This window comes from Rhamphochromis longiceps, linkage group LG15, assembly GCF_057381845.1.
Source record: "Rhamphochromis longiceps isolate RC_006_pf linkage group LG15, R_longiceps_female_GT1.1, whole genome shotgun sequence".
NCBI classification, from domain to species: Eukaryota; Metazoa; Chordata; class Actinopteri; order Cichliformes; family Cichlidae; genus Rhamphochromis; species Rhamphochromis longiceps.
Window position 1 is genome coordinate 24,301,411 of NC_140571.1, and position 14,624 is coordinate 24,316,034.

General features: G+C 44.6%; 1 protein-coding gene across 1 annotated transcript; it reads left to right on the plus strand.

Annotated features, from left to right (window-relative positions):
* The first annotated feature begins 286 nt into the window (after window positions 1–286).
* LOC146652717 (cytochrome P450 2K4-like) lies at window positions 287–12,452 on the plus strand. The gene is made up of 9 exons (XM_085381328.1): window positions 287–481; window positions 576–738; window positions 847–996; window positions 1,065–1,222; window positions 10,822–11,001; window positions 11,192–11,333; window positions 11,433–11,617; window positions 12,049–12,190; window positions 12,268–12,452. Exons 1-9 carry the CDS (start codon window positions 287–289, stop codon window positions 12,450–12,452), a joined length of 1,500 nt encoding a protein of 499 aa, XP_085237454.1.
* Window positions 12,453–14,624: the final 2,172 nt, after the last annotated feature.

A 14,624-nucleotide genomic window follows, 5' to 3' on the forward strand; every position in this document is an offset into this window, starting at 1 on the left:
GATGTCTATTCATATTAATGTACAGAATTCACCTGCTTGCTGCTACTACTGCACATTCACCCAGTGTATATACTATATGTAGATATATATAATGTTCTTCCTCTACACCCCCCCCCCCCCAATTTTTGCACATGTCGAGGAGCGTGTCAGGCTACATTTCACTGTGTGTTATACTTGTATAACTATGCATTGACAAATAAAGAACCTTGAACCTTGAACCTTGACCATGACACAGTCATCCTGTCTGTCAGTTGGAATAACCAACAGAAGTCACTGAGCTTAAGCCATGGATATACTATATGTTTTTCTCCAGGGGATTTATTCAATTGTTTTGTGTCTGACAGTCCTTCTATTGATCCACTGCCTTTTCTCTAACATAACCCAAAAGGATGGAAAGGAGCCTCCAGGACCCACACCATATCCCATTTTTGGGAACTTCCCGCAGCTGTACCTGAAGAAAACACATGTCACGTTACTGGAGGTGAGGAAGTCATTGGAGGAATTTTCTTTCAATGTATCTGATCATTTTAATGTATTTTAAACAAAGATATATGAACATTTTTTGTTGTTTTTAGCTATCCAAACAATTTGGATCTATTTTCACCATCTATCTGGGGACCAAAAAAGTGGTGGTCCTGGTAGGATACAACGCAGTAAAGGAGGCACTTGTTGACTATGCTGAAGTGTTTGGAGAAAGGGATCTGACACCAATTATTGATGAGCATTTTCAAGGACATGGTGCGTAATTAAGACAAGACTTTTGCAAACACATTTGAGTGTGAGTCATAATTAGCAACTATGTATAACCTTTATCTATATTACTGAAAGTTGTTTCTGTCAAATCAGGTATTGTGTGGGCTAATGATGACACATGGAAAGAGATGAGGCGCTTTTCAATGATCAACCTGAAGGACTTTGGAATGGGAAAGAAAGAATTTGAGGACAAAATCATTGAGGAGTGTCATTACCTTATGGAAGCTTTTAAACAGTTCAAAGGTAAACAGTGAACTGACAGAAACTGCAACTTTTTGATACAAATGAACTTTTTGTAATTTTCTTTGCAGGAGAATTTGATGTCAACCAATCATTAAACAATGCAACTGCCAATATTTTCTGCTCCTTGATCTATGGCAACAGATTTGATTACAATGACCTGGAGTTTACATCTTTGGTACATCGTACATGTAGAAACACCACACTTTTGAGTGCCCCATCTGTCCAGGTATATTTTAAAGTTTTTAAAGATTTTGTTTGTAAATTCTAACTGACTTTTATAACTAAGGGGCAGTGCTTTGCTTATGTCTGTGTAGTGATATGCTTTCAAATATTTGCTACTGTTCATTTAACTTTGCTTTCTTTTTAATGATCACTTCCTCCAGGGGCTTTACCTTTTCCAAGTGTAACCACTGACTCATTTTAAATAGTTTAGGACAGCCAAACTACGGACCAGTTGCTAGGTTCGGCAGGGCTACAATAGAAAGCGAGGCAAATATGGAATGAAATGGCTGGAGACAGGAATCTGAGCAGCAACGGTTATTATTTTACACAAAATGAAATAAACAAGACACAAATTCCACATTGACAGTAGTAATGGTAATAATAACAATAATAAGAATAAGCCGGAAAAAAAAAAAAAAAAAAAAAAATAGTCCCTTTGAGCTCAATGTTCAATTGTCTTTTTGTCTTCGGTCATTCGTCATGTCAAAAATTCTTAGTCTAGTTCTTTTTCTCTTTTGTTTGTGGTTTGTGTGTTACCACTTGGGAGTCTCCGTCGAGGAAGAAGAGTAAATTCCTCTGTAAAGTTCAGTCCGGGCTCAGGCTCGCCATCTCCCTCCGGAGAGAATCCATTGTGATCCAAAATCTTAGTTTCTTCCACACGAACAAGAAAAAAACCTAGCCTGCACAACAATATTAACATTATTGCACACAGCCAGCTCCGTTTCTACTCTTGTATCACAGCTATAGCTTTAGTTCTTTATCTCTTTTCACATCTCTTTCACATTACCACAGTAATACATTACAAGCATGCTTTGAATATATCTCTCATTGTGCATGAAATTATTTTAACCACACGTAAAACAACAAATGAATTTCTCGTTCTGTTTTCAACCATGAATTTGTGATTAATAGATATAAACAACAAGATAATAGATTTTTTCAATCATCCTTCAAGTATGCTAAACAAATTCTACCACAAACAGCAAATTACCACTCGCAAATCGGTATGAACAGAAGAAACAACTTTTAGCAACAGACTAACACATTATTATTTTCTATTTATTTATTTATTTTTTGTCCCGTTTGGATCTTTAGCCATCAGAATTGTTGTCGTAAGACCAAGAAAGATGCCAAGCGGATTTATTTTACCAAGTGGATCATCATGGCCTTGCCATATTGGTCCATTTGATTGACCTTTATTATAATTATGTATTTATTTGATTTGATTTTCGGTTGCTACAAACGGGATAGACATGACTGGGGGATAGGACAGGGAGAAAGAATGAAAGAAAGAGAGGGAGAGAAAGAAAAACAGAGGGGAGAAGACACGGTGAGAAAGGGGGGAAGAAAGAAAGAAAAACAAACAAAACACCTGGATCACCTGTGTGGAGAAAAAAAACAGAAGAGAAAACAAACAAAAAATTAGCAACATAATAAATACAACACCATCACAATAAACTAGCTAGCAGTAGATAACAGTAGATACTAAATATTAAACGCTATTGTGCAGCACACAAGATAGACAGCGCACAATGTGCTTTGAGGCAGCAGCCAAGAAAGGTGTAGTCCGCGTCTGTGAATACCCGTGTGTACACCTGTGTGCATACCTGTGTGGATCAGCATGCTTGCATTCCAAAGGTTTCTCCATGTAACGATCTGCTAGGGAGTGTGGGGAGCCATAGCCCCGTCCCCCAGGGCATGAAGCAGGTATGGAGGAGATCCAGGCCCCAGACATCCAGAGGCCCCAGAGTATGAGGACCCGAAGAGGACCACCAAAGGGGGGGAACACAATAGTGCCCTGCAGACTGTTCACAAAGCTGAGGGATCTGGGACTTAACAGCCGTCTGTGTGCATGGGTGTTGGACTTCCTCACTGGCAGAACTCAGGTGGTGAGGGTGGGCAGGTGCTTCTCCAACAGCATCACCATCAACACAGGAGCACCTCAGGGATGTGTCCTCTCGCCACTGCTCTACTCCCTCTACACTTCAGACTGTGTGGCCACCCATGGCTCCAACACCATTGTGAAGTTTGCTGACGACACAGTGGTGTTGGGTGCCATCTCCAACAACGATGAGGCGGCCTACATGGATGAAGTGAAGAATCTGGCATCGTGGTGCCAGGACAACCACCTCCAGCTGAACGTCAGCAAGACCAAGGAGCTGGTGGTGGACTTCAGAAGGGGTCAGCACAGAGACTACAAGCCCATCATCATCAATGGAGCTCCAGTGGAGAGGGTGCAGTCCTTCAAGTATCTTGGTGTCCACATCTCCTCAGACCTGACATGGGCTGCCCACATTCAGGTCCAGACCAAAAAGGCTAGGCAGCGCCTGTATCACCTACGACAACTGTGGAAGTTCAGGGTCTCTCCAAAGATCCTCAGGATTTTCTATACAGGCGCTGTGGAGAGCATCCTCACACAGAACATGACATCGTGGTTTGGGAACAGCTGTGTGAAGGACCAAAAAGCTCTCCAGAGAGTGATCCGTACAGCAGAACGCTGCTGCAGGATTGTTCTCCCCCCGCTTCAGGACACCTACACCAGGAGATGCTGGACTAGAGCAGCGCAGATACTGAAGGACCCATCCCATCCTGGCAACAAACTGTTCCAACTTGTGCAATCTGGTAGAAGGTTCCGCATCTTCCGGGCAAGGACAGAGAGACTCAAGAGGAGCTTCTATCCCCAAGCCATCCGTGCCCTAAACACACACACCCGCCCTCTCACATCATCTATAATTGACTGAGACAGGACTCTCTTCCAGACACTCTAAACCAAGGCACAATGTACATTTCAATTCCTTTAATTTTAAATATGTTTATATTGTCTATCCTGTAAAATAGTCAGATGTCTATTCATATTAATGTACAGAATTCACCTGCTTGCTGCTACTACTGCACATTCACCCAGTGTATATACTATATGTATGTATATATATATATAATGTTCTTCCTCTACCCCCCCCCCCCCCCCCCCCCCCAATTTTTGCACATGTCGAGGAGCGTGTCAGGCTACATTTCACTGTGTGTTATACTTGTACAACTATGCATGTGACAAATAAAGAACCTTGAACCTTGAACCTTGAACCGTGCCACCCTCCTAGGAAGAGCTGAGTAGAGCCCCAAACGAGAGGTCACCCAGGAGCTATGGAGCAGAAGCCAGAGGGGGTTGCAGTGGCGTGCCCGCGGGCTCTGCCGGCAGCCAGCTGTGCCAGAGAGGACCGAGCTTCAGGCCCAGAGGCCTGAGGCCTGAGGGTACCCCACCCCCCGGAAGGGGCCCACAGGCGCCAGGCCCCGCCAATCGGCCACCAGGAGTGAGCCGGTACATACATGAGCGCCCAGCCCCAGTCGACAAGAACCACCAAAACACCAACGTCTGTGGGCATCAGCCACCGGCAGGGAGTGTGGTGAGGGGAGATAGGCCTCCATACTTTGGAGGGCCATAGATGTACCCAGAGAGGTTGAGTCTAAGACCCAACCTGACATATAGACACAGACGAACAGGCGCACGCGGACACAAACGTGCCTTCCCACCCCCATATACACAACCAAATACTCGGCACTCACCCAACGTGTAGACAGACACAAATAGACACTGCACAGACAGTCACACTCCCCAAACATACTCTATATCCCAGGTCCAGGTACCCCCGCCCCCAGAGGGGCAAGCCGCACCTAGACCCAGGAGATGTAACCCTTCTCTGGGGTGGAGGCAAGCGGACCACCTCCTTATCTGCAGTAGCAGGGAGGCCCTGCATCCCAGACCCCAATCTGACGGCCAGCACCTCCTCCCAGCCCCTCAGCCCTGACGGCTAACAGAACCGGGGTGAGTGAAGACCTCAAACCTCCCTACACCCGCTCGTATGTAGTGTTGCTGTGTGCTGTTCTAAAGTGCATTTAAAACACAGGAGAGCATGTTCCTGCTTCCTATCAGAGAGCTCCTTCCGAAAACCCTCAGTGTCTATATGCATTTAAAATTGTGGGTAGGGCACCAGCGCCAGAGGTGGGTTGGAATACACCGACCATCCTCTGGATGCTGTAAAAGGTGCCCACCCCCAAGGCCCTATATGTATGTGTTATGTGAGAGTGTGAGTAATGTGGATGTCTAGGTTGCAGAATAAAATTGAGGCACAGGCGGCCAGAAGGGGACAGAGGGGGAGTGCCTCCCCTACACCCCAAGCCCTGCGTGTGTGGGTGTGTGTGGTAGAGTGGGAATAGGGAGGCAGCTGAGGATGGGGAGGGAAGAAAGGGAGGGGCAAGCGGCCCCTCCCTGGGGCCAGCTCCCCCGCTGACCCCAGTAGGCACCCCCACACTCTGGAACCCACCAGGGCAAGGGGGCCCAGACCCATCCGGACCGGGGCCCGCAGCAGCAGCACAGAGTCCGGGGTAGCCCACCCGACTCCACCCCAGAGAAAACTGCACCCACCCCATCATCCAATCATCTCCCAAACTACACAAGACAATAGACACCCAGGTTGAGTTCCTTCTCTACCTATCCTATATCTCTCCCCCACCTGCAGAGTGAGCTCCTGTAGTGAGGAGACCACCTGCAAAGATATAACAGCCTCCCCACCAGTTAGAGAGCCCCCTAGTTGGGCCGATGCATCAGAGATCCCCTGCACTGGGGCTGAGCCCCCCTGCACCCACCCGCCCACAGCTCCGGCGACACAACAGCCAGGACCCAAGCCCCCAAGGCCCAGCCAGCACCCCAGACCGGGGGCGGAGCACCCCCAGACCCCCAAGCCTCCACGCCCGTCCCGGACCCACCCAGGGGCAGCCAGGCTACCAGGCCAGTAACCAACGTCGGCCAGCACACACCCTCCCCCATCTCCGCTGTACGCAGCCACAAGGAAAACACCATCTAAGAGCCACCAGAGCCCCTAACCAGTTCATGGCCACGTCCCCCGGGTTAGGCCCTCCAGGGAAAACGTCCCTAGGGACTCCCCAGACGCCCTAAGGCCGTCCCTACCCCCATATCAACCACAATAGTGAAGGCAGGACCAAACCATGACCCCCCACCCCCACTAGGTGATGAAGCTGATCAAAGGAGCCCAAAGGGATTGATCAAATGTGATGGCAGAGGCTGTATCAAGACTAATGTGATCTATTAGATGGTTTCTATATTGGTTAGAATTAAGATTATTTTTTTATATGTGAAGACTTATCAAAGTGTCTGAAATGTAACATTCCAACTTCCCCCTTAGTGTGTCTACTGGGCAGCTTAGATAATGTCACTTCAGAAAAGAATATAGCCCATATGATCTTCACTGCCCTATGCATAGCCAAGAAAACAGTCCTCATGAACTGGAAAAATAAAAATAATCTTAATTCTAACCAATATAGAAATTATCTATTAGATTACATTAGTCTTGACACAGCCTCTGCCACCACATTAGATCAATTGCTCTGGGCCCCTTTTATCAGCTCCATCACCTAGTGGGGGTGGGGGGTCATAGTTTGGTCCCGCCTTCACTGTTGTGATTGGTGAGGGGGTAGGGACAGGCTTAGGGCGTCAGGGGGTTCCCCGGAGGCATCTTCCTTGGGGGGCTCAACCCGGGGTAGCGGTCACGTCCGGTTGGGGGCTCTGTTGGCTCTCAGGTGACTGTTTCCTCGCGGCTGCGTGCAGCGGGGCTAGGGGAGGGTCTGTGCTGACGGACGTGGGTTACTGACCTGGCAACCTGGCTGCCCCTGGGTGGGTCCGGGATGGGCGTGAGGTTCTGGGGGCGCTCCGTCTCTGGGCTGGGGCCCGGGCCGGGCCTCGGGGGCTTGGGTCCTGGTTGGTGTGTTGCCGGGGTTGTGGGCGGGTGGGTGCATGGGGGCCCGGCCCTGGAGCAGGGTGCCGCCGGTGCGTCGAGCCGCCTGGGGGGCTCTTCATCTGGTGGGGGGGATGGTCACATCTTGCAGGAGCTTTCTTCTCTTCAGGAACTCTCTGCGGGAGGGGGAGATACAGGAGAGGTGGAGGAAGATCTCAGCCTGGGCGTTTACCGTCTTATGTAGTCTGGAAGATGTGTGGATGGTGGGGTGGGTGCAGTTTTCTCTGTGGTGGGGTTGGGTAGACTGTCCAGGGCTCTGTGGAGCCGGAGGGCGCTACTGCACTGGGCCCCGGTCTGATGGGCCTGGGCCCCCCTTCCCTGGCGGGTCGCGGAGGGTGGGAGTGCCTACTGGGGTCAGCGGGGGAGCTGGCCCCAGGGAGGGGTTACCTGCCCCTCCCTTCCTTCCCTCCCCATCTCCAGCTGCCTCCCTCTTCCCGCTCCTCCACAACCACCCACACATGCAGGGCCTTGGAGTGGGGGTATGTCACCAGGGTGCAGAGGAGGCTACCCCCCCCCCCCGTCCCCTTCTGGCTGCCTCTGCCTCAATTTTATCCCACAACTTAGACATTCACATTATTCACACTCTCATTACACATACATATAGGATCTTGGGGGTGGGCACAATCACGGAGTCCAATTTACCATCAGGGTGTATACCTCACCCCTGACGTCGTTGCCCACCTCTCAATTTTAAATACACTTAGTCATTGAGGGCTAGCAGGAGGGACTATGCGCTTACCTGCTGCTCCATGGCAGGTAGCTCCATGCCCTCCTGGGTTTTAATTGCACCTTAGAACACATATGCATCAACACTACAATGAGCGGGTGGAGGGAGGTTTGGAGTCTTCTCCCACCCCCATTCTCTGCGGCCTGCTGGAGCGGGAGGGCTAGTAGGAGGAGTTGGCCGTCCGACTGCGGTCTGGGGTGTGGGGCCTCCCTGCTGCTGCGGAGTCGGGGTGGTCTGCCTCTCCCCACCGCAGGGAAAAGGGTAACACCACCTGGGTCTGGGTGCAATTCCCCCCTCCAGGGGCAAGGGTACCTAGACCCGGTTTGTAGAGTACGCTTGGGGAGTGTGATTGTGTGTACAGCGTCTCTTTATGTCTGTCTCCACGTTGGTTGAGTGTGGAGTGAGTGCATATGAGAGCATGAGGGGGGGAATGGATGTTTGTGTCTGTGTGTGCCTGTATGTCTGTGTCTATATGTCAGGTTGGGTATCAGACGCCACCTCTCTGGGGACACCTCAGGCCCTCCAAGGTTTGGAGGCCTATCTCCACCCACCACCACTTCCCCTGCCGGTGGCGGACTTTTTTTTTCTCTCTCTCTTCCCCCCCCTTCTCACCGTCTCTTCTCCCCTTTGGTTTTCTTTCTTTCTCTCCCCCTCTTTCTCTCATTCATCCCCCCTGTCCTATTTATTAAAAAAAAAAAAAAAAAAAAAAAAAAAATGACAAAGGATGAACTGAAGCTCTGCCATCACGTAATGTCGCATACTGCTGTTTCTGATGTCATTTAAGAGAAAAAAAAAAAAAGATTATTTTTATTTTTCCAGTTAATGAGGACCATTTTCTTGGCAATGCATAGGGCCGTAAAAACAACGTGGGCTGTGTTTATTTCTGCAGTGACCTCATCCAAGTTGCCCAGCAAGCATACTAAAGGGGAGGCTGGAATGTTACATTTCAGACACTTTGATAAGTCTTCACATTTCTCACGCCAAAACTTCTGAACTGGTGGACAGAACCAAAGAGCGTGGATGTAATTGTCCGGTGTATTTGCTAGACAGTGTGAGCAGTTGTTGGAAGGTGTATAGGCCATCTTGAACATCCTATGACCAGTATAGTGCACTCTATGTATTATTTTGTATTGTATTAATTGCAAACTGGGATTTCTGATCCATTGAAAGGTTTTTAAGCATATCTGAGACCAAAGGTTTTGGTCTAAGTTGATCGATAAATCTGCTTCCCATTTTGCAATAGGAAGGGATATTGATTCATCTATTTTAGAAAGTGTTCTGTATATTTAAAACAATAATTTGGGGGCTTTTAGGTTAAAAAATTCCACAACACTTGGTGGTGTTTGTAATTCAGCTTCACTGGGATTAAATTTCTTTTTTACTATGGATTTAATTTGTTGATATTCCAAAAATCGTTTCTTGGAGAGTCGAAAATACGAGTTGTCGCCGACCAGAAACGGGAGCTGGAAGCATGTAAATATAATAATAACCACTGCAGCTAACAAGAATGCCTGACGAGCCCAGTTGTAAGTAAGCTATTTAGACTCGACTGTGTTCGTGTTTTTTTCCGAAACAATAAGTTCCTTTTGGAGCAGCCTTTCAATGCTTCTCTCTGTCTCTTGCTAGCAAAGTTGACCCAGACAACAAAGTAAAGCTAGTTTTCGGCTACGAGCCCAACACGGAACCCGACGTATTAGCCAGAGGTCCCTTTACTACGGTTCGGAGCCATAGACCTGTTTTATATACGTGAGGAATATTCTTATATATGAGATCGCTGCAAAAAGTGCAGCCTTACCTAATGTCCACCCTACTGTTAGTCATTTTATATTAAGATTTAAAAATCTAGTTGGTATTGGTACGGCGAGTAGCCTTCAGTAATAGTAATAAATCACACAGCAATAGTACATTCATGTACGGTAGTTGTAAACAGCATGATAATATATTAAGTAATCCAAAGTATTCAGAATATGTTACTCTCATTGACTAATGTAACAGAATACGTTACAAAATACATTTTCGGGCATGTATTCTGTAATCTGTAGTGGAATACCTTCCAACCTTCCAAACACTGTGGAGACCAATGACAATGTAAACAAAAAGGGGAGACACAAGGACACACAGCAACACACATATCACCAACACACAGAGGACTAAGGCTACGTTCACACTGCAGACGAAAGCACATCAAATCCGACTTTTTTGACCCTATGCGACCCATATCCGATCATGGTATGACAGTTTGAACAGCAGAAATTCAGTATTTTCAAATGCAACCTAGGTCACTTTCGTATGTGGTACTGAATCCGATACATATCTGATGTTTTAGAAAGTGACTGCTCTTTGAATGGTCATGTCACATTTAATCCGTCTTTTATGTCACTGACACAAGACGCCAATTATCAGCGCCGGAGAAGATAAACCTCTGAGTGGAGGTAGCAGCCACTGCTCCAAACGAGGCCAATGTTAAAGCACGGGCACTCTTTTTTTCTCAGTGTCCTTCTTTCTCTAATTATTTGTCAAAATTCTGTTGGTTGCGACTGTGCAGAAATTGATAGACTACTGGAACAACACCTACTAGCTTTGTAGCCGCCATTTTACTGCCATAAACAGAGCACGTTGTGTGTGACGTCTCTTTTGCGCATGCGGGCACTTTGAGGGCAGTGAACCGTTCACACTAGAGCGCGTTTGCTTTCACATTTTATTTGTAGTATGAACAACCAGACAAAAAAAAATTGTATTTGATCAAAGAATTGAAATTGAGCATTAAGACCCGCAGTGTGAACGTAGCCTTTGACACAACAGAAACCCAATAGACAAGAAACTAAAGTGTTCATAAGAATACCTCATGATGTAATAAGAATAACCTCAGAACTAACCAGTAAACTTAAATTACACTGGAGGGTGGCACGGTCCCCCCCTTACTTGACATTTCTGATTTTAAAAATAAAATCATAACAAACCATAATCCTTTAAACTACTTTCAGACACATTAGTTTTTCTTCTTATGAAATGAACAAACATTTGCTTGCCCTTTTAAATACTAACACAGATGCATTTGGGTTTTTACAGCTTTATAACATGGTCCCGTGGATTGGCAAATGGTTCTCTTACCCAAATGAATTCAAAAAAGCATTTGCAGCCAATAGGGAACAACAGAGGAAATTGGTGAGTCATTTGAAAGAAACTCTCGATCCAAAGATGTGCAGAGGATTTGTGGATGCCTTTCTGATTCACCAAGACAATTTGGAGGTGAGGAACAAAAATTTATACAATGCTGATATTGTTTTTTAAAGAGCAATGGCAATAATGTGAACACGTTATCCTAACCTGGTGGTGCTTCTGCCCAACTGGTGAATAGAAATCTGTTTAACACAGCAATGTGAATCTGTGTCATAATCAAAAGCTTCAGCTGTTGAATAACTTCTGGTTTTATACGCAGAAATCTGGAATTACCACCAGTCATTTCCACAATGAAAACCTCTTGATAACAATAATGAATTTATTTGTTGCTGGCACTGAAACATCAGCACGCACAGTCACATGGGGACTTTTTCTTATGGCCAAGTATCCAAAGATACAGGGTAAGAACCTGTAAATGTTCAAAGTGCTTGCAAACAACAAAAATTTATGTTACACTGAAGTCAGATTTATTACATCCTTCGAGCCCTTTCATCTTCCAGAGAAGGTCCGGGAGGAGCTAAGTAGTGTAGTGGGAAATCGTCAGGTTCAGTTTAAAGACAGGACAGAGCTGCCTTTCACCAATGCTGTCATCCATGAGACACAGAGGCTAACAGCTGTTGCTGCCCTGGGGCTTCCTCACAGAACTTCACAGGACATTACCTTTAGAGGTCACTTCATTAAGAAGGTAAAATATATCAGAAAACAAATGATGTGTTTATTATATATTGAAGCTTAAAAAATAATCATATTTTGATTACTAAAACATCGTCACAGATGTGGAAAAAGAGAGTTGAATGATTCTTTCTCTCAGTGTTTGATTATCAAATTGAAGATCAACATTTCATGGAATTTGCAGTAGTCAGCATGTTCCAGCATCAAGGAGGAAATATTCTGTGATCAATATTTATAGAATACAACAGTGTGAAAAATGTTCATCAGCTTGATTTTTTTTAAGCTAGATTAAATGAATCAAGTAGGTTTTCAAAAACTCATTTTGTCCCAGATGAAATTTTGTTTTGAAGTCACAGCTAAAAAATAATATTTGATTTTTGTGTAATATCCTGTGAATACATATTAAAAAAGGGAGGAAAAAAGTTTGGTTTGTGTATTCAACAGGGGACAGCTGTGTATCCTTTCCTGTTTTCTGTTCTGTCTGATGAGAGTAAATGGGAGAAACCGTACACTTTTTATCCGGAACACTTCCTGGACAAAGATGGAAAGTTTATCCAGCGTGATGCCTTCATGGTTTTTTCTGCAGGTTTGTAATCAACTTCTTGTCATGACCCAGATTACTATCAGATAAAATGTAGTGTATTTTTTTGTTTTCTATTTCAGGTCGCAGGGTTTGTCCCGGAGCAGATCTGGCCAGAACGGAAGTCTTCATCTTCTTCACCTTCCTTCTGCAGCACTTCCGAATTACTTTTCCACCTGGAGTTTCAGAGGATGAACTGCTTCTATCACCATCTGATAGTCTCATCCTTAACCCTTCAAACGTTAAACTGTGTGCTGTCCCCTTGTGAGACACAGTGGGCTGATGTAATTAATTCTAAACAAGAAATATTTTATATAAAACAAGCTTCTAATGAAATAGGTAGAAGGGGTGGTGTTTCTTTGATTCTTCTTTAAGCAAGCAAAATCAGTTTGAGACTCCGAAAGAAACCTGCAGCACCACGAGGAGCTTTGTAAGGATATTTTTGATTCATGTCAATTAGCTTGAATAAAAATGTACACTTAAACACAAGAAAACGAATCGATGAGTGAGTGGAAAGACAAATTGATCTGTGAACTAATGATAATCAATTATAATCTTCATCTTTAGGAGCTGGTTAAAGCAGAGATAAATGTAGAATGCAGCTGAAATAAAGCAAAATGTAACTAACAAAGTGTGCAGGTCAGTACATAAAAGGTGTGGTTTGCCACTGTTAAAGTATTTCTGTATCAACCAACAACCAAATATATCTTTAACTTCAACCAAGTTCTCAGGTGGATTAATTGAACATGGTGACTCCATTGTGGTCAGAGAAGTGACTTGTTCCAAGCAATGTGAGTTTCACTTGTGCTACTGTTATAAATGTATTTAAAGGTTTCTGACATTGTAGAATTTGTAGTATGTCAGGAGGCGGAGCAAGACACTTTGAATAACAATGATACACAGTGAGAAATATGAAACAATGATCCTAAAAATACTGGCAATTACCAGTGCTACCTTCCCAGCCTCCTCATATACACCTTTGGTATCAATTTCAAAATCCTGTATCACCTTGTTTCCGAGTAATTACATTCACAAGAATTTCAGAAAGCTTGACCTCTGACCTTGACTTTGAAGTCAACGTTACTGAGATTTAAACTCATCTAAGATTTTTAATAAATGCTAGTTCTCATACAGCACTTACTCTACCTGAACACTTAAAGCACTTCATGCAATTTGCCTCATTGCCCCATTTATACATGCATAAGTACCTTGTATCTAACATTCACACACATTCATAACCGATGATACAAGAAGAGGATAGGTTAATTGATCAATCTAAATTGTCCATAGGTGTGAATGCAGGAGTGAATGTGAGTGTGAATGGTTGTCTGTCTCTGTGTGTTAGCCCTGCGTCAGACTGGCGACCTGTCCATGGCATGCCCTGCATCTCGCCCTATGACAGCTGGGATAGGCTCCAACAGACAGACCAAGACAGACTGTCTGTCCGGGACTGAAAAGTGGTGGTAGAAGAGAGACAGGGGCTCTTGTTGATGATAGGTGATTACTCACTCTTACTTTTTGTCAGTTAAACTACTTTGTAAATCATTCACACATCATTCCCATGATTTTATGGTCTAGTAGTGATCCACTGAAGTACATGATGTACTTTTTGAACTTTGGCTTGTTGTGAAACCGTTCTTTTTCTCAGTGTTTGCATTTAGGCCAAAGGAAACTCAGTAAGAGGTCATTGCCATTTTGTTCTGTGTCAAAGGCAATTCAAAAGGGGTTTATTTCTTTTTCCGAATCACATGATTGGCTTTGAAATAACAAATAGTAATAGTAATAATGATAAAAACAGAAAGAACTAATTCAAATAATACAAAAAATATGGCCTCTTTTAGTGCATGACATTCGGGAGTACATCGACTTTGGAACAAAAGCAGCAACACAGCAATATTTTTTCTCTTCAATTATAAATTTCTATTGAAATTGTTGAATTCTTAACAGACCGACAGAAGTTTCTATGGCACACCTCTTCACCACATACAGTCCCTGGGACTCATATGCTATCACAATAGTCACTTCTTAGTGTGAGAACTGCTAAGAAGACACAGGTTTTCTTCTATGACCACAAGTCCAGGAAATTAAAAGCTGGTTGCTTTTCTTAAAGCACTTAGTCTTGTCTAGATAAATGTATAATGCATAGACAGGAAAAAGTGAATTCACCTCTGGGGCAGCTATAGGTGGACTCTTGGAAGAGGAGATAAAATAGATGAGCAGCATTTGGTTTAAAGTTTTTTTTTTCTGTAGACAGCCAGCAGACGAGGGTGGAAAAATACAGTAGAAAGATTCTGTATGAATTCCACTTACATATAAAACAGCATACTGCTCAAATATTATCAAGCAATGAATGTATTTGAGTGAAATGATAATGACTAAAAACAGAAATACTGACACAATCCAACCTCTGGCTGTTTGTAAGGCCCTAGTAGTCTCCCAG

Coding starts and splice junctions, on each gene's coding strand:
- LOC146652717 (XM_085381328.1), top strand. CDS start 287: ATGGATATACTATATGTTTTTCTCCAGGGGATTTATTCAATTGTTTTG. Junction 482..575: donor CACATGTCACGTTACTGGAG/GTGAGGAAGTCA, acceptor TGTTGTTTTTAG/CTATCCAAACAATTTGGATC. Junction 12,191..12,267: donor CTTCATGGTTTTTTCTGCAG/GTTTGTAATCAA, acceptor TTTCTATTTCAG/GTCGCAGGGTTTGTCCCGGA.